The 20,775-nt window shown below is 48.5% G+C and overlaps 1 protein-coding gene across 2 annotated transcripts in view; it reads left to right on the forward strand.

Annotated features, from left to right (window-relative positions):
- The window catches only part of Rasa3 (RAS p21 protein activator 3), a 108,332-nt gene that overhangs the window by 37,391 nt on the left and 50,166 nt on the right, over positions 1-20,775 (forward strand). For both annotated transcript variants that reach the window (XM_005082618.4, XM_040733589.1), the window contains exon 2: positions 4,812-4,929. In XM_005082618.4, coding sequence (XP_005082675.1) covers positions 4,812-4,929 — 118 coding nt within the window. The remainder of the gene's footprint in view (positions 1-4,811; positions 4,930-20,775) is intronic.

The following is a 20,775-nucleotide window of genomic DNA, read 5'->3' on the forward strand; positions in this document are numbered from 1 at the left end:
CCAGCCTCCCTGGTGAACACAGATGCAGAGATCAATAGAATACTTCCAAACTGAATTTGACTATGCCTCTAATGTGTCGTTCACCACAATCAAATGGGCTTTGTTTTAAGCATGCAAGGATGCAACAAATCAGTAAATATAAGGTATCACATTGTCTCAAAGAAAAAAAATCACATGAGGATCTCAGATGCAGAAAAGGTTCTTGACTAAAAACCTTAAACTAGGAGTAGAAAGACTGTACCTCAGCACAATAAATTGTGATAATCCCATATAAACATTTCACTAAGTGGGGAGGTCTCAAAGCAGTTCCAATAAAACAAGGAATAAGACGGGATGTTCACTTCCTCCACTTTTATTCGGTATAGTCTCGTCTCAGCGAGTGTCGTAAGAGAAGGAGTAAAAAGGATACCAGTGGAAAATGAAATTCATCTCTATTTGCAAATGATGTGATTCCTCACAGAAGAGACGCAAAAGGCTCTTTCAGTGAAGTGACAGGCCACGGAATTAACATGCAAAAATCAGTAGCTTTTCTATATAACAACAATGAACATTCTGAGAAAGAAATTAAGAAACCAGTCCTATTCCCGACAGCATTTAAAAATGCCTAGGGATGAACTTGACAAAGGGGTAAAAGATCTTTTACAATAAAACTTTATGACACTAAAGATAGAAGTTGAAATGGACACTATAAGATGGCCTCCTGTGCTCATGGATTAATAGAGTTAATATTGTGAAAAATGGCTATGTTGCCAAAAGTAATCTATAGATTCAATTTGATCCCCAATAAATGCCAATGAGGAGTTGGAAAGCTGACTCAGCAGTTAGGAGACTTGCTGTGTATGAGGACCAGAGCTTGGATCCCAGCACCCATGTATCAAGCCAGGTGTCCCTGAATGCCTGTAACTCCATTTCCTCTGGCCTCTGCATTCATACACACAGATGCATTCAGCCACACACATCTTCACATATACACACAGACACGGATACACACACACACACACACACACACACACACGCACACACACACACACACAATTAAAATAAGTCTCTCAAAATTCTCAATGACTATCTTAATCAGAACTAGAAAAAAAACCCTCCTCAAATTAATAGACGTAAACCTACAGAGCTCCAGCTACCTGCTTTTTGTCAAACGTGCCAAAGACAGATTAGAAAAAGGGTAACTCTTAACTAATTGTGCTGGGAAAACTGGAAATCTCTATGTGGAAGAATGAAGCTAGATCACTCCATGCTGGAAAACTGGAAATCTATATGTAGAAGAATGAAGGTAGGCCCCTCATCCTGTATAAAAATCAACTCCAAATGGGTTAAAGTTGGTAATACAAGAACTCCAAATCTGCAGCTGTTATAGGAAGCACTTTAAGACACAGGCATAGCCAAAGACTGCCTGAAAAGGACTCTGATTGTGTAACGCCAAGAACTGACAAATGGGGTCGTGTGAAATGTATAAGCTTCTGCACGGCAGAGGAAACAATATCCAAATGAAGAGATAGCCTTCAGAATGTGAGAAAAATCTTTGTAGGCTGTCATCTGGCAAAACATTAATACCTAGGTTGTATGAAGAATTAAAAATAAAATACCAAAAAACCAAATGGTCCAGTCAAAACATGAGTTAATAAAATGACCAGACAGCTCTCAAATAGTCAAGTAGAAGTGACCAGTAAACACATGAAAAGACACCTCTCAGCCATCAGGGAGAGGCGAATTAAAACTACATTGAGATTTCATTTTACCACAGTCAGAATGGCTGTCATTCGAATGAACAACAAATTCTGGCCAGGATGTGGAGAAAAAGGAACCCCTATACACTGCAGGTGGGAATACAAATTTGTCAAGCCTCTATGGAAATTAATACGGAGGTTCCTGAAGAAACTAAAATTAGAACTCTTCTATGACCCAGATATACCACTCCTGGGCGTGTAACTAAAGGATTAAGATGACACACCACAGCCATGCCTGCTCACACCCAAGTTTACTACAGCGTCATTCCTAATTGTCACGTCATGGAATCAGCCTATGTATTTATCAGCAAGTGAATGGATAAAGAAGTTGTATATGTGCAAATGGAATTTTATTCAGTCATAAAGAAGAATGAAATTGTCATTTGCTAGGAAATGGATGTAACTGGAGGCCATCATATTAAGTGAAGTAAGCCAAACAGAAAGATGAATATGTCTTATTCAGTGTTTATTGCTGTGAAGAGATACCATGACCACAGCAACGCTTATAAAAGAAAACATTTCATTGGGGCTGGCTTACAGGTTCAGAGATGTAGTCCATTATCATCACCGTGGGAAGCATGGTGGCACTCAGACAGGCATGATGCTGGAGAAGTAGCTGAGAATTTTACATCTGGATCCACAGTCAGCAGGAAGAGAGAGACACTGGGCCTGTCTTGAGCGTTTGAAACCCAAAGCCCACCCCTGTGACACATTTCCTTCAACAAGGCCACACCTCGTAATCCTTTTAAATAATGTCACTCCCTAGTAACTAAGCATTCAAACCTATGAGCCAGTGGGGCCATTCTTGTTCAAACTACCACAAATACCATGTTTTCTCTTATTTGTGGGTCCTAGAGTTTATTTTTAATCTGAGACAGGTTCTCTCTATGTTGCTGGTTATCTTGGAACCTGCTGTGTTGAGCAGGCTGGCCTTGAGTTTACAGAGATTCACTGCCTCTGCCTCCCAAGTTCTGGGATTAAAGACTCATGTCACTATGTCTGACCCTGCTAGAATTCTTTACAGACATGTAAGTGTGTGTGTGTGTGTGTGTGTGTGTGTGTGTGTGTGTGTGTATGACATGAAAGCAGAAGGAAGATTGAGAGATGAATTAAGACTAGAGGGAAGGTGGGGCAGTAAGGGAAAGGATCAACACTGGGGTGAATATTGTCAAAATACATGATATGATACATAATTGTCTTTGTGAAAACCAACACTGTGTACAACAAATATATGCCAATTTTAAAAAAAAGTTAAAGAAGCCCATGTAGTTTTGGATGAGATGGAGAAGGTACTATAGACTCAGAAGGGTACTTGGGCATCTGTAGCCCATGTGTCTTCAACACCTGGGCATCAGACCTTGTGAGCCTGCTAAGTTTCAGGGACTTCCTGAGACTTGTGAGTTGTTTACTTCCTGAGTTTTTAATGGGCATTCCTTTAGAACTTCCACAGTCTTAAGGAGCCTTCTTCCAGAATGGAAAGTTTAAACTAGTAAGAACTTGCTACACATCTACAGAGCATTGCAAACTGAGTCCTCAACTTCCCTTCTTCCCTTATGCTGATGTGATGGAATGATATCCTTCTCTATACCAATGTATCTGGTGCTGGGTGCCTTTAGAACCAAAATGACTCAGACAGTTGAGGCCTTTTAGAAGGCAAGGGACTTTCAGAGGTGCTTCTTCACCTGACTGCACTTAGATGGGTACCAGCAAATCTGAGATGGAAGCCACTACTTGTATTATACACCTAGTTCACCCATAGAGTGGGCCACTTCCAGAGCTATTTTGTGCTTCTGGCTCAGAAGCCAGTGGCTGGGCTTGGAAAATCTCCTAGACTTACCCAATGGTAGACAACTATATTATGGAAAGAATGATTGGCAGGCCCTGCTGGCATTAGTTGCCTCAGAATCTCCTACAATCTCCAAACACACTCAGAACCTTTGTAGGACTTCCCAGAGGAAGAATGACCCCTGGAAGGGAAGCAGGGGGCCATTGCAGGCTTCTCCATCTGGACTTTCTTTCCCAACTGGCAAATCACAGCCAGAGTTCATGGTTTAATTTTGTGAATGAGAAAATGGGTCCTTATGGTTATGTCTATCTTTACCATAATAATAAAATTAAATATAAAAAAGCCACTTGACGCATGAATGGACAAAATGTTGCCTATGTAAACATGGGATATTATACAGCTTCGGAAGGAAGAAAATCCTAATATGCCCTACAGTTTGGAGATTACAGGCCAAGTGTGGATCATGGTGGGATGGTGATGATCACCTTGAGGCCAGGAAGCAAAAAAGGGAGGGCAGACCAGAGTCCCACAGCCCCCTCAAGCGTACAGTCTCAGTAACTATTCAAAGCCCCCTGTTCCCAAAGGCTTCACTGCCTCCCGATGGTGTCACCCTGGAGACCAGCCCTTTTATCACATGAGTTTTGGGATGTCCTACACCCCAGCCATCCCATGCCACAATGCGGATGCAGTGTGCTAATTGAAGTTTACCAGCCGCAGAAGGTAGACACGGTCTGACTACGGCAGCCCCCGGAGCCATCAGTGTCACAGAGGCAACAGGCAGAATGGTAGGTGCCGGGAAGCGCAGGGGAGGCAGTGAAGAAGATGGCAGCCGTGGGTAGATGGAGGCGTTGGCACACAGCACCGCGGCCTCGCTTACCCGCTTGCTGCATTTAGAGATGGCTGTGGTGTGACGCTCTGTGTGCATTTTACCTCGACTAAAGGTTTTTATAAACTCAATGGACTAATGTGGGCAAAACAACGAAACATAATCTCCAGCCCCAAGGCTAGGGATCCTCGCTCTCCTGGTTTGCTCTGGAGGTGGGTGCCTGTGTGACACACCACTCTGGATGACCTTTGTGACTCGGTAGAAAACCAAATCGTATGAAAAGTGAGCGAGTGTACGATGTGAAGCCACGCACCTCCCTGTGAAGTGACGCCACCGTTCAGGCATGTGTGCAGCTGGTGACTGTGCTGTGGGGGTCCTGGGGTAGGTTTAATGGTGTGTATGACAGTGAGGATGTGGGACATGCTGTGCTAAGCTGGTGTGTGTCACATTTGCTCTTCAGGCGAAGCCAAGAATCTTCCTTCCTACCCGGGGCCAAACAAGATGCGGGACTGCTACTGCACCGTGAACCTGGACCAGGAGGAGGTTTTCCGGACCAAAATTGTAGAGAAGTCACTCTGGTAAGGCTCACTGCTGCTTTTATAGACTTTGACTCTGTGTCTGCCTATCCGTGCCGGGCTGCACATGGGAGTTTTTTGTCTGAGGAAGCGTCCCTTGGGCTCTGGTGTGGACTAGAGTGGGCACCTCTGGCCTGAAGAGATGGTGTTCGTAATCTGCAGGTTCCTGAAGCATGGAAACTCTTGGGGCCACTTCTTTCCCCCTGGATGACAAATGAGAGTCTGCAAATGAGGCTGGAGAGATGGCTAAGCAGTTAAGAGCATTTGCTGTCCTTGCAGAGGACCTGGGTTTAGTTTCTAGCATCCTCAAGGTGGCTAACAGTCATCCTTACCTTCAGTTCCAGGGGATGGCACCCTTTCCTGGCCTCTGTGAGAACCAGGTGTGCATACGGTGCACATACATACATGCAGGCAAAACATTCATATGCAAACATTTTTAAAGTAAAAATTTTAAGAAAGGAAATATTTTAAAACTTCCTCACCCCACGCCATATTTTCTTAATGAATTTTATGAGACATATGCTCTGTACACAGAGTTGTTAATCGAGGAGAAGGGCCTAGAAACCATTTATTGACACACTTTGAGAAGGGAGGGTCAGTCAGGGAGAACAGGAATGTAATGGAACCTCTACGTGTTTGTGGCCCAAGATGAGAGCTTTTTGTCTTCATGAATTTTCAGCACAGATGTCTGCCCCAGCTCTCTGGGGCCCAGACCTTGCCTTGGGTCTGGGCTGTGGCTAAGAGCATGTGGGAACAGGAAGTGACATGGTAGAACCCGTAGCAGTGATCTGAGAGTAAGGGGTGGGGGCAGTGGGAAGGCTGCGACCATCCCATGGGAGCTAGTCAGGAGCCAAGACTGTCATCAAGGCAGGCACACCAGCCTCCCTTGTGGTTCCTCAAGATCAAAGGCGACAGCTCTGAGCCGGGGACTCCACCTTTTGGGTTCAGAATTATGGGTTGTGTGGTTTCAAAATGCTATTCTGATTTCGAGAGCATTTTTAGCAGCTGAATTATATCCCTGCCTATTGCTGCTTCAAGTGGTAGCTAACAGCATGTCCTGATGACTTAATGAGTTTAATTTTTGGAAAACCACTAACGCTGCCCGCCCCTGAGGGGGGTGGATGGCGTGCTCAGTTCTGTCTGCCTTGAAGCCACCCTGCTGAGGCCCCACTGTTTCAGCTGCTTGTGTTGTTATTTGTGCACACTTAGATGTTCTTTTTAATTGAAGACTGAAAAATACTGTCAGGAGTCAAGTCTATGTTGAAGAGTGTCTTATGGGGTTGGTGAAGAAGATGCTTAATTACTAATATTAACTCTCAGACACCACATATCATGTGTATGCGTGCATGCGTGCATGCATGCTTGTGTGTATGTATGCATGCATGTACGCATACATGTGTGCATGCATGTCTGTATATAGGCATGAATGCATGCATGTATGTGTGCATGTATGTATGCTGTAGCAGAGTTCATTGGCTTCAGGAGTCTTGAGAACAGGGAAGCTGATGAAAGTGTAAATAAGTCTATTGGTGCAATAGCAAAGCTTGGTGAAGCTCGGTGCTATTGTAGAGTCTGGCTGCAAGATCAGAATTGAATTTCAGCAGTGAGGGGAAGGGAAGGACTGACCTAGTCTAAATCAGTGAACATGTGGACAGATGGACATATACAGGCCCAGACAGGTGAACAGGTAGACAGACAGGCAGAAATTCTAGTAGGTCATGTCAGTGGGGATTGAGTCAAGATGAAGTTCTGGGAAGGTTAGAAATTCTGTCTTTCAGTCCCTGATGCACCAGGGCCGGACCATCAGTCACAGGGTAGTTGCTGTGCTTGGTGTTCAGTTCACTGTGGTTCAAGGGAGGAAATTACATCCTTCCACGGTCTCCTTTATCCAGTAAGTTCTTGGGTCCTGCCTTCCTGATAGGATTTTACTATGCTCCTACATTTCCAATTCACTGACAAGTTTATAGGATGGTGCCCTTTCTACTCAAAGTTTGGTGCTATTTAAATATCCTTATTTGAAGCATCTCTATATAAAACAAACCTTCACAGAAAAAGTTGTAATGGTCCTGGAACTCTTGGTTTTCTTCTGGTGGGAGACGTCAACCAAACTACAGGGTGAGGGACTCCTTTCCCTTCCCATGTTCCCACATCCCATCATGCCTCAGGCTATGGGTGGAACGTGCCAGCCCAAAACTGGGTTCCGTTACAAGTTCAAACTGATAACCACGGAAATGAACATAGGAAAACTATGGTAAGAGCTTCAAGCGTGGGTCTGTGTGGCCATTTTGCGTGTAGCTGAGCAGTCCTCCTTACACTGGTAGATCTTCAGTCCAGCACCCTAAGCCCTGTGTGTTCAAGCGTGGGTCTGTGTGACCATTTTGCGTGTAGCTGAGCAGTTCTCCTTACACTGGTAGATCTTCAGTCCAGCACCCTAAGCCCTGTGTGTTCAAGCGTGGGTCTGTGTGGCCATTTTGCGTGTAGCTGAGCAGTCCTCCTTACACTGGTAGATCTTCAGTCCGGCATCCTAAGCGCCGCCTGGGCTATGTGTGCCAGTGACTTGTGGAAGAAGCGAGCTGCCTCAACCTGGTTCTGGATCCACATCTGTGGCCTGAGAGCCTCAATCCACGTGTTTTAGTTCAATGCTGCGTCAGCATCCACTCAGGCAATGAAGAACCCATCAAAGCAAGTCCAGTCGTCTCTTTCTCCAATCTCCAAGAATTCTCCTGTGTAAGGCTCCAAAGATTGTGAACTAGGAGGGCCAGGTGTGCAAAGAATCCATGTTTATGTGTGTGTGGATGAAGGGGTGGCTGGCTGGGGTGATACACTGTTGGGGAGGCAACAGATGGGGGTACACTACAGAAGGCTATATAAAGAACGTTTTGAAAAGTAGCATTTGTAGACTTAACTTAAGCAATTTAAGTGGAAAATTTGGTGAATGAGTTTAATTGCTCATAGACATAGTTGAAGAGGAAACTGGGGGCAAATTTGAGATAGGAATGGGAAGTGCAAGATGTTTAGAGAAGGACAGAGTGGTGACAGTGGCACAGCTTACTAGGTGGGGACTCAGCAGGGAGGAAAGGGCACAGGCAGCCAGACTGAAAATCTGTGGTGTGGCCTTGGGGCAGGAGGCGGGACCCAGAGGCAGCTCTAGAGGTGAGAAGTGGGAGGGGCAGACCCAATGGCAACTGTGATAAGGATAAGTCCTGGGGCCCCCTGGTCCAGACTGAGATCCTATAGCTAGATACCATCATTCCCATAGGGTGACTGCTGCTCCCCAGAGGGCAGCTCTGCCCGGCAAACACTTTCCTGGCGTCAACCTCCAGCAACAGATTCTCCATGGCTCCCCAGTGCCCTCCAGCATCAGCTTTAGATCAGATACTGATTTGGCAGCACTGCTGCAGGAAGTGAAGACTCACACGAGTCTGAACTGGGAAGTGTGGAAGGGTGTTCTGACTGCACATGTGCAGCCCGGCAGAGCCCGTGAGAGTGGGAGGAGCTAGGCATGGTCCCCTGGGGGAGGTGCTCACAAAATACACTCACTGGGAATCCTTCTTTGTGCTGGGGCTCAATGCAGAGCCCACAGAGAACGTTCAAGGGGGAAGGGGAGCAGAGTCTCTCCCCCCCTTCACTTACATGGATGCTTTCTCAGAGTTTGTTCTGTGTGTCTTTCCCATGCATGAATGGGACCTGGTGGGCCTCAGTGTTCATGCTCTCACTGCTGAGCCAGTGTCTCAGGGAGAGTGCTTTCCTCTGTGTCCCTTTTCCCTGCTGTCAGCCCTCGGAGGGACACACTGGGTTGAGCAAGCCCAGCTCGCTGGCCCCAGCCCTTCCCAGTGATACTGATATCGTTGAAGGGTATGTCCACCCGGAAGAAGTGATCCTGATGCTGAGTGTGAATTGTCTTATTCAGGGTTCTACTGCTGTGAAGAGACGCCATGGCCAAGGCAACTTTTATAAAAGGAAACATTCAATTGGGGCTGGCTTACAGTTTCAGAGGGTTAGTCCATTGTCGTCATGGCAGGGAGCAGACAGGTGTGGTGCTTAGTATTACCTGAGAGCTTTACATCCTGACCCATAGACCGGGGGAGGGGGCACACACGACAGAGACAGAGAGAGACAGAGACACAGAGAGAGACAGACAGAGACAGAGAGAGACAGAGAGAAGAGAGAAAGACACAGAGGGACAGACGGACAGACAGTCACTGAGCCAGTAGTGGACTTTTGAAACCCAGTGAGGGCACGCCTCCTACTCTAGGCATTCACATACATGAATGAGCCTGTCACCACACAGACTTCTCATTCTTGCCCTGGTCGAGCTGCAACTTTTCCTGTGAGGGTAGCCCACTCCTCATCTTCTCATTCATTTGAGAGCTCTGTGACCCTGGTCTGAATGGCTGAGAAGACAGCACAGCATTCTATCTGAAGGCATCTCAGGCTGCCGCGTTCATAATCCCCAGTACACTCTGTAATCCCCACTGCAGAGAGAAGGGGAGGCTGTGTACGGGGGAGGGGGGCTGCTGTCGGACCAGTGCAGGAGTGTGCTGCTGTCACACAGAATGACCGTTTCAAAAGGATCGACACCCCCATAGCTGCAATTCCATCGGGTGTGGCGCCTTCACCTCCTGGTGTCGGTCTATGCCAGAAGTACTGGCTGGGAGCAGTGCTCGCTCAGGGCAGTTAAGACTGCAGTTATAGTGCTGGCAGCTCTGGCCCTTGGCGGTGAGGTGTCCAGGCTAGGGTACTAGGGAGTTAAGGAAGGCTACTGCCTAGCAGGAATCCGTGGCAGACCCTATGAGTCCTGGCAGCGGTAATGGCAAATACGGTGACTTCTCGTTGATGGCTCTAGAGTAAGAGGCTGGTATAGGCGAGTGAGAGCCCCTAGCATAGAAATTCTGTGCCTGCCACATCTTCTCCCTTCTGTGTCCTTTTGAGTCTGGGTTCTGGAGAATGGCTGTGCACATGAAGATATCTAAGATGATCCTATGCCACCCATGTGTCTGTTTTCTTAACTAGGATTGGTTTGGATCTATGCTATCCCAAAGGAAGTTACTGTCATTAAAGTCCAGCTACTGTGGAAGCTATGAAGGGGTTGGTGCCTCTCCACAATTTTACCATTCAGCTTTGCTATCTCTCCAAGGGTCTGGCCAACTTGGAAGTTCCTGGGTCATTTGGACAGAGCCTAAGAGTTCCCTGGGCTTATAATGACCCCAAGGGGACTCTTCAGGTCTAGGGTGCTTCAACAGATCAGAAAAGCCCGTGTATATTTTCATATGGATGTGGCCACCAAGTCCCCTACTCCCAACACCTTGTTTTACTTAGCCCTCGTTCAGCTACAACAGCCCCAGCCACTTTGTCCAAAAAGCTTCTAGACGCTGTTTCCTAGCCAGGAGCACACCTGTGTCAAGAGCGCACCTGTGTTGGAATGTGGGGCTCCTTCTACACTGCAGACAGCAGCTGGCTGGAAATGTCAGCTTGTTTCCATGTCACAAGCTCTCTAAGCACTTACCAACCACACTCTTTGACAACATTAGTCATCCAGGCCAAGTCGGGGCTTATCCTCGGGTCCCCGGGAAGCTGAGCCTCTCCCTCTGTACTGGGTAACCCTGCTGTTTTTGGGAACTGTGGGTGCCTCTTCAGGGGCTGCAGCTCCCTCCTGTGCCCTTGCCTGTGCCCGATGGCATGGTCTCGAACATTTCAGTCCCACATCTGGTCTGGTGTCTGACCTTGCAGGACTTCCAAAGAACCTTGTCTTGATAGTATCCAAGTGTTCCTATGGACTCACGACTTGTCTGGGCACAAGGGGCAGCGAAGAGGAAACAGCATGGGGGTGAGAGGCTTGGTTTATCCCAATACCCACCTTATGCTCAGGACTCCAGGGCTAATGACACAGGTGACAGGTGCTTCCTGGTCCTGAAGACGGCCGAGGCAGAAGCCCAGCCCATATTTCTCATCCCCCAGCCTCAGACCACAAGTCATGAGCCAGCCCAACTGTTTTTCTCACCAGGTCTGTGTTTAGTTTGAAAATTTGCAGGTCTGTGTTCCAGAGTTTCAAGATAAACAATCCTACCTCATGTCTTAACTGCATTTAGGTTCCCTGCAGCCAATCCATTGCAGGCTTCGTGCCCAACCCCTGGGGTGTTAGGCTATGACAGACAGGGCACTAGGCAGGAAGTTAGCCTGGTATAGAAGCTCCATGACCTGTCCTCAGGGTCACCCTGTCCCCAGTCTCCTCTGTAGGTGTGTAAGTGGCCTGAGAGCCACCAATGATGTCTTTCGGTTTCTTACCGGATGACAGGTGGCTTTCTCCCCTGGCTCCCCTGGTCTGTGCATTCTCGGTGGGCTAGTCTGGTAGCAATTTTCCAACGGCAGTTAAGTCTGACTGTTCTGTCCTCCTGGCCGCCTGTGATGCTGGAAGAATTCCAATCCGGGGACCTAAGAGGCAGATTTGGGCGAAGCAGCGAGAGTTCCCTCAGCTCAGAGGGAAACAGAGTCCCTGGGCTACCTGAGGACAGGCTGCTCCCTCACAGGACCGTCCTGTGTCCCGCAGCGTCAGTCCACCCCTACCCTATCTCCTGGGGACACTGATCTGCATGCCGTGGGCTTTAATGAAAGTTTAAGCTAGATTTTAATTAGTGATTAACCCAGTGTGCCTCTTGCAGCTGGATGCTCAGCTACCGAGAAACAGGCTAGAATATTTATAGAGTGCCGCTTCCAGCCCACGGGGCCGAGAGCCCGAGAGAGCCTCGGGAGCCCGAGAGAGCCTCGAGAGCCCGAGAGAGCCTCGTGAGTCCCAGAGAGCCTCGTGAGCCCCAGAGAGCCTTGTGAGCCCGAGAGAGCCTCGTGAGCCCGAGAGCCTCGGGAGCCCGAGAGAGCCCCGTGAGCCCCAGAGAGCCTCGAGAGCCCGAGAGCCTCAGGAGCCCAAGAGCCCCGTGGCTTCTGCCCCAGGTCCTCTAGATGCCAGCCTCGTCTGCATCTCCCCAGACCCTGGGGTACAAAAGATCAGGCACACAGAGCCCCACCTGGATTCCATTATTCTTCTCCACACAGCCCTCCCCTCCCCTCAAGGCCTCTTCCCGCTCCTGATGTTGGGAAATGGGCCCCGACCTTGCTCTAGGGAGGGCACTGGGGCCCCGGCTCTATCATTTTCTCATGACCAGTGTCACTCATCACGAGGCACACGCAGCAAGCAGCTGGGACGGGGTGGGGCAGCAGAAGATGTCGGGAAATGACTCAAGGGAGACTCGGTGGTTTCTCTGCAGGTCCCAAGCGAGGCATGTGAAGCCCTGTGCCCAGTTCTGTGGGCAGGGGGAGGAGGAGGGGACTGTGAGAGAAGGGTTTCAGAGGGCTCTGGGGAGAGGGGAGGGAGACAGCAGGGAAGGGAGAGCAGAGGAGAGGAGGGGTATTCAGGGGCCTCCCACCCACCCGAGGTCCCACTTGGAGATAATGGTCCATTGTCAGTCTTTCTTTTTCTCCATGGAAGGTTCTGCAGAACTCCTTTGAGCCCCTGGCTTCTTCCTTTGTAAGGAGGTAAAAAGACAGCTTGTCTATCATCCTGGTGGCCTCAAGGCAGAAGCTGCTGGCTAGATTAATTTCCTCTTGTCAAACAGCGAGGAGGAATGGGGAGCCCAGCCCTTCCCCGTGGGTCTCTGCTTTATTGGGAAAGTGGTTTCTGGAGCCCTTGGTCTGAAATGGGGGCTGGCTGGCCAGCAGTATCATGCCTCTTCTGCCACTGGCTGTGGCCTGGACAAAGGCAGCCTGTGTGGACACAACTGTAGCTGAGCAGGGTCCGGGAAGGGGAGCGCCCTCACTGTGTGCCCCTTTGAGGGCCAGAGAAAGGAGGCTTTGTTCCCAGGGAAGCGCTGGAGGAGGCTGGTAGAAGAGAGCCCTCCCTCGTTCTCAGCCTCTTTCCTTTTTCTTTTTGAAAGTGTGCTTTAAACTCTGCCGATGCCCAGGAAGGGGCACAGGCAGACTCCCACCGAGGAGAGAACCCAGAGTGCAGGGTGCTGAGGTTGTGGGACTGTGGGGCTGGCTCTCCCTGCTTCTAGCCTGATCCTTAGCGTGAGACACAGGAGGAAACCCGGCATGCAGTTCGTTGCAGCCTGGTGTCTGCCTAAACTGGAGGTCCTTGCTGGGGCAGTACTGCAGGGCTTCACTGGAGGCACTGCGTACGGTTGGGGCAGGTATGGTCCAGGCCGTGAGAGGACTAAGTCCTGCTGGTGAAGCTGTTCAGAGTCCGGGGTGGAGGGGTCAGGTCACCCCCTAGTAAGAGAGTTGTCCACAGATGTGGGACACGTTTCCTTTAAAAGTGTTCCTCACATGCTGTGAACTATGGGAACACAGATTCAAACATTCCTAATGGATCAATATCGAGAGAGAGAGAGAGACAGAGAGAGAGAGAGAGAGAGAGAGAGAGAGAGAGAAAGAGAGGAAGAGAGAGAGGGAGGGAGGGAGGGAGAGAGAGAGAGGGAGGGAGGAAGAGGGAGAGAGAGAGAGAGGGAGAGAGAGAGGGAGAGAGAGAGAGGGAGAGAGAGAGAGACTAATGGGAAATGGGATAGAGTCATTTAGAAAAGTGAAGTTTTAAAAGCTCATAAATACATGGAAGGATTTAAAACTCACCTGTAATTTAAACATTTTAAATTAAATAGTTTCTTCCCCTACCCCTTGCTATCGACTGAGTCAAATTTATTTATTTATTTATTTTTTTGGCGCTTGGAGATGAGTATGCCCATGGTCAGAGCCACGCTCCCGTACAAGCAAACTGTGACTATAACGATGTGACCTGGAGTGCTGAGATGTGAGCCAGTTCTCCCTTTCTGGAAGGTTTTGTGGCATGATGCCTCCAGAACTTGAGAGAATTCTCCACCCACAGTCCCACCTCAGAGTGGCTCTGTGGGAGCTGGCAAGAGCCGTGCAGGCCCACTGTCACACTGCTTCTAGATGGGAGGGTTGGAGAAAGCCGATGGCCAGTGAGTCTGGTGGTTTGGTTGGTGGCCATGGGGACATTTGGCGTGGGTGTTATGTTTGCTTATCCTGAAAGTGGCCGTAGGATGGTGGCAAGGAAAACTGTGTCAGAACATGTATGGTAACCCTACCCTTCCTTTAAAAGCTAAATGCAGGTATTTCCAGTTCTTTGTCTGTATATATTTAAGGCAAAAAGCATCCTAGGAGGTCTTATCCCAGAATGTTAATTCTAGTTTCCAGTTTTCTGACATCTGGCTATGTGTTTTGTTTTAAAAATAGTTTTATTGAGATATAATTTACAGATCATATAATTCAGCCATTTAAAATCTCAACTCCGTGGCTTTTTGGTAACTTTACAGGCCTGTGCGACCACCACCACAGTCACTTTTAGAACATTTCACTTTTCCAAAAGAAGTGTGGGTCCTGTGGCCGTCGCCACGTCCCCATGCCTGGCGTCCCAGGCACCTGTCTCAGCGGTGGAGCTCTGTGTGTGGCTCACCTTCACCGGGTGTCTCGGGGGTCACCTGTGTTGTCACACACACAGGGCCGAGATTCTCTCAATGACTGATTCCACACCCTCTGCTGGTGGGGCTGGCCCTTCATTGTCATCTCTCCAGGCATGTAGTACTGGTTGCAGCCAGGCTGGCCTCGAACTCACAGAGATCCGTCTGCTTCTGCCTCCTGAGTGCTGGGATTAAAGGCGTGCGCCACAACCCCTGATGTTCATTCTCTGTCTCTCTGTCTCCATCTCTGTCTCTCTCTCTCTGATGTGTTGGGAACATTTGTGTGTAAGTTCTGATTTACTGAGATTTCATTTATCTCAGGTGTATACCTAGGAGTATAGCTATGGCTCATCTGGCAGCAACGAAGACTTCCAGATCTTTCTCCTACTACCATGTACATGAGCGTCTCCACAGAGCTGGTGCTAGCATTTCTGTTCCCAGGGCCTCACCTTGAATGTAGTTTTTGGGCAAAGCCATCGTAGTGGTTTTTTGTTTTGTTTTTTTTGAGACAGGGTTTCTCTGTGTAGTCCTGGATGTCCTGGCACTCAATCTGTAGACCAGGCTGGCCTCGAACTCAGAGATCTGCCTGCCTCTGCCTGACAAGTGCTGGGATTAAAGGCGTGCGCCACCACTGCTGGATTATTGTGCCGTTTTTGTTTGTTTGTTTTTGAGACAGGCTCTTACTGTGTTGCCCTGGCTAATCCAGAACTCTCTGTATAGAACAGGCTGGTCTCAAACTCACAGAGGTTCACAGCCCCTCTGCCTCCTGAGTAGTAAGATTAAAGGCACACACTATCACGATAGACCAGGCCTTAAAAATAAATGCCTTAAATAATGTAGCCTTAATAGGTTTTCATTCCTTTAAAGTTTTATCTGTAATTTAATTTCTCATTTTAAAAAAGCTATTCCTTAACGTTAGTTAAGATGAGAATTTTTTTTCCCTCATGGATGTCTCCTGTTTCCAAAAGCTCACAAATTGGAAAAACAACAGAGGGAAACATGGTGAATTCTACAAATTTGCACATGAACTGTGTATTGTGAATTAGTTTGTCACCAAAAAAAATGATGCCTTCCTGGATATGTGCTGACTTTGAAGACAGGGTTTACTGACCCAGGAGACATGAGGCTGCCACCTGGTCCTGTCTGGCTCCAGTCCCTGTCATTCAGCCTGGGGTCCCTGCTGGCCCCTGTGACTTGCCTCTCAGCCAGAGTGGGTGCAGCTGGCCCGTCTTTCCTGTGGTGACTGCGGAGTGCTGCACGCAGAGGTTGCTGTGTGCATTTCTCTCAGTGATGTCCCACACCGGCCAATCTCACACCCTCCTTCAGCAAACAGCAGAGAATCTAGAGCCACTCTCCCCGTGACAAGTGATTTGCTGGAGGATTTGTAGCTGCTAAGTTGGTAGTCACTCTCTCTGCCTTCTGTGTTTCTGGAGCAGAGAATGGGCTGTGGTGTGGTGGTCATGTCTAGAGCAAAGTCCATCCCACTGATAACCCATTTCCTGCCCCACATACTAGCCTGAGAGTGTCTCAGGAGATGGCCCCAGAGACAAGGTGATGGGCTTCTGTGTGACCATTGCCCCTGTGTGCTCTGTTGGGTCTGGTGTCCCCAGCTCGCATGTTCCTGTTGAACCACCAGGAACTGAATTCTAAACCTAACTATTGAACTCCCTTTAGATTAAAGTAGCAGCACCGTGTTAGTTGTTTTTATAGCATCTGAAATGATTGGAGAAGAATGCCAACCCTGTGTGGCAGCTGTCTTGATGGTAGGGTCTCCAGGCAGCACGAGTATCGTGATGGGACAGGCAGGGCACACAGTGCATGTGTCTGATTGCATGTGTGTGGTCTGTTCCTCTAACCAGGGAGCAATCATGGCCTTCTCTATGCTCCGTCCTTCCTCCCTACCTCCCGGTCTTTTGACAATGCTTTGCTGTGTAGCCCAGGCTGGCCTAGCACTGATACTCCTTTAGCCTCCCAAGCAGTAGGGATTACAGGAAGAAGTCGCCATGGCCAGCTCGCCTCATTGACTCCTGATCACTTCCAAATTTAGATTACATTCCTCTTAACACCTCATCATAGGGCAAGTCAACCAGAATGTTGGGGAAGCTCAAGTTGATTGTTGCCAAAAAGAGTGGCTGGGAGTCCGGCTTGTGGATGGATTGCCAGGCTGGAGTCGGGTGGGCGACAAGCTGCATGTCCTCATTTGTATTTCCCAGTAGGCATGTGGATAGCAAGGCTGGTGCTCATGATTAGACTTGGTCAACGGCCTGTGTCATCTCAGCAATGCTCACTGTAGTTCTGCGGTTGGATGTCATTGTAGACACTAGAAACAAAGAACTGACCCACCTGCCTGTGTCTCATCACCCTTCCCCCCTGGCCAGGCATGAGCTGGAACTCGGTGGGCTCCGACCTCTGCCCCAGGCCGGGCAGCCGAGCCGGGCTGTGCACACTGCAGGGGATGGCCCAGTGTAGCTTGCCTAGCTGACCCCACTTCCTGCCTCCATTTGGACCTGAGAAACTCTCGAGCCTACAGCATTTGCTTGTGGTTTGAAGGTGCTCATGTGGCCACAGATTGGGGTCCCCAATGCCCTGCAAGCCTCCATGCTCCAGGAAGCCAATTATGCTAGGTTCTCATTGTGCTGAGACCACAGCTGCCTCCCCGAGTGCTGGGGAGTGGTTTCCCTTCTTGTTTTTCACAAAGAAATCTAGGGTCTAAAAACCTGAGTGAATTATGGGTTGGGGAGGGGATCCAGGTGCTGACCACCAAGCCCCCTGATGTAGGTCTGATTCCTAGAACCCGCATGGGAGAAGGAGAAGACTGACTCTGAGTTGTCTACCAATCTCCACATGCTTACCATGGGGCATGCACATGCGCACACTGGCACACACACACAATAAATAAACGTTAAAGCAAAAAACACCGAAGCTCCTTTTAAAAAAGAAAGCTGAGTGAACTGTGTTCATGGATGTGGGGTCTGAAACCCTTGCCTCCCAAGAAAACAAGCATCAACTCTGCCAGGCCAGCCGCATTGGCCTCTCCCTATCAGCTGTGGTCAAACCTAGAAGTCCCACAGGTCACCTGCTTGGCAAGCAGGTTCCCCCCCCCGCCCCGGCCCAGCAGAAACGATACTTCTTCATTCTCTGAGGGCACCATGCTCCTCAGATATGGAGTTACCTTTGCTGTGTTGCCCACTCTTTCCCATTGACCAGCTCGGTCCCGTTCACAAGAGTTGAACCTGCAATCAGAGCTCCTCAGTTAGTAAAACCATTCCCTCATCTGCCAGTGCCCCACCTTGATTTCCAAAGTTTTGAGGTGACTCACAAGTAAAGTTAATTAGCAAAATCTAAGTGAAAAGGTTATGTGGAATAAGAGAATGCCAAGGATGGTACCACACACCTATAAATCTAACACTCAGAAAACTGAGGCAGGAGGATCACTGTGAGTTTCAGTCTAGCCTGGTCTCATAATGAGCCTCAGGACAACCTCGGCTATATGTCCAGACATTGTCCCAAAACAAACAATAAACAAACAAACAAACAAAATCCCACACAAACTAAAAAAACAGAACAAACCATTAAATAAAAGAATAAAAACATTTAGGGTGATGGAAACCACTAGAAACAAGTTACAAAAAGGTGAGAGCAAACGGTCACTTGTCTGCTGTGTTGGGTCCACTTCGGGGTCCTTAGCTGGTCGCAGGCATGCCGCGTATGAACAGTAAGCTCCCAGCTCCCTCTGTTTTCCCTTTTGCTTTCCTGACATGAGGTGAACCTCGGCTCCATCACGTGCTCTCGCTATGACGCATCTCGCGTAGCCCCAGGATAACTAGCCAAACAGTCATGGGCTGGGATCTGCAAAACTCTGAGCCAAAACAGTCACGTTCTCTCTGTAACTTGGCCACCTCAGATGTTTGCTGTTGTTATGACATATCATAACATAAAGCTAAGTGACACCATCTGGACCTCTCTCACGAGGGTTACAGTGGGGCCCTAGATGTGGCAAGATTTGCTGTGACCAAGGATTGCCCCAAAGATTAGTCACTGGGGCCTGGTTCTCAGAAGTCCTCCCTAGAGGCTACCCCGAAGGGACAGAAATGCCAGATGACTTTGAGGTTGGATCTCCAAGTGTCTTAACCCAAATAGACCCTCCAATCATTGATCCCTCTGAGTGTTGACACCGGTATATGCAGAGGAACTATTTCATACTTTAAAAAACCTGAATGTTTTACGACTGACTTTAAATGGAGCCATTTAGTAGTTTTTGTGGCTGTTGAGGTTCTACGCTGGATGACCAGTGCCTGTCTGGGCTTGTTCTGTGCTGCCTTCTTTGGGTTTTAGCGTTGATGGTCGTTTTTCTTGCTATTGGACCAAAGCCTGTGGATCGTGGGCTGTTTCCACCGTGACACATCTTCTTGGAACGTGCACAGATAGGAATAAGGAGGTGTCTTGTTTGTAAAATCTCGTCATTTTCCAGCGTCTGGGGCTCCATGCGGAGGCGGACAGGTTCCACTCCACACTCCACAGGCATGTAGGTGGGGAGGCATGCATTGGCTGCACTTTACACATGCCTGTGGTTCACGCCTGCCACTTCATGGGCTAGCATATGCATATGGGGCATGCACAGCTGCACCCAGAGGACCAGAACATAGACATACACATGAAGGTACACACGCATGCGTGTTCGCGGGTGCCCGTACACATCTGCACACGTCCGTGTCCACAAACACACGTGCCCACTAGTGTACCGCACACACTCACACCTATGCCCATGGGCATGTGTACACATCCCACACCCAGAGGCACACACGCAGGAGTATTTACACTTTTGCACCCCACACACACTTGGACGTCTGACCTCGAGGTGCTGTCTCGGGTTTTCAAGGATTCTCCCTTGGAAAACACACTGTTTTTTAGGTTCTTGGTTACAGAGAGAATAATAGAGCTGAGAGGTCAGTGCTCTATGCAAGGAGGCTGGGGAATGGAGGTTTACATGGGGCCTCGCCCTCTTGATGGATCTGTCTGGTGACATGCAAGAGAAGCAAAGGCTCCCGTGAATACAGGCGCCAAGTGTGATTTCCTTGAACCTCGTTAACCTGCGGAACTCTGCATGGGAGTCCTTGGACATCCTGCTCCTATGAGAGATAAAATGATATTCTTGTTGTCGTTAAGTTAATAATTCTCTGTACCCAAAATGCTCAAGACAACTTCAGCATCTTAGATTTCCCGTTGGGGATTTTGTTTTCATTGCAAAGAGGTAATTTCCTAACTACGATTTACCCCATTTCTGGCAAATTATACTAAATGATGCTACCTATGGATGGAGTTGTCAGGAAGGTGTCCGAGCTCCTTCTCTGACCCCAGGATGGGACACTACATATTGCTGTCCCACCCAGAGGCGGGGGTGGAAGGCTCACCTGTGTCTCCTGCTTTAATTTCTATTTCGCAGTGGTCAGTGGATAGCTGCTTTTTTCATTGCTATGACATTGTACCTGATTAAGAAACAGCTGTCGTTTGGCATCTGGCAGATCAAGAAGCAGGGGCCTCAGACGGCAACTTGAAATAGAGGCCTACCCCAGGACCCCACTTTTGCTAGCTAGACAAGAGCCTCGGAGGGTCCAGCAACTTCCTATGGTGGCCCTGCCACCTGGGAATCAAGTGTTCAAGCATAGGACCCTTGGGGGAGACATTGCATATTCAAATCATAGCATCTAATGATATCTGGTGTTTTCCGAATGTTTTGGCTTCAGTGTGATGTAAGTGTACTTATTGTTGCTACAAACCCTTTGTCAGATAACTGAGTTATAGATATTTTCTTCCCCAGTCTCTCATCTCTATGCTCTTAACTATATATTTTGAAGCATAAAGTTTTATGCTACATATATTAGTTTAAAGAATGAAGCTTAAAGGCTTATTTTTATTTTTCATTTGAGTGTGTGTGTGTGTGTGTGTGTGTGTGTCTGTGCATGTACAACACATGTGTGCAGTTGTGAGCTGCCCAGTGTGGATACCGAGAACTGAACTCAGGTCCTCTGGAAGAACAGCAAATGCTTTTAAACACTGAGTCCTCTGTCTAGTCCCCAGCATAAACATCTTAAATCAATCTTAATTAATTAAGGTTCTATTAGTCTAAAGTAACTATTTCTTAAAGCAGGCATGCTTTTGATGTCACATCTGAGAAATCTTTACCTAACTCCAGGTCCCAGTTCTGTTCCCCTGTACTCCTGAGAAGTTTGCAGGTTTCGCCGTTAGGTTTGTGTGTGACCTCTTTCGAGGTCATTTTGCATGTGATGGTAAGCAGGCCTTTGCACATGGGTGCCAGTGGCCCTTCCCTGTGTGCTATCCCCCTCCCCCTCCCGTATCGTGACACGGTGCCTGGGCTCCTCCTTGA

Source organism: Mesocricetus auratus, unplaced genomic scaffold, assembly GCF_017639785.1.
Source record: "Mesocricetus auratus isolate SY011 unplaced genomic scaffold, BCM_Maur_2.0 Super-Scaffold_100031, whole genome shotgun sequence".
NCBI classification, from domain to species: domain Eukaryota; kingdom Metazoa; phylum Chordata; class Mammalia; order Rodentia; family Cricetidae; genus Mesocricetus; species Mesocricetus auratus.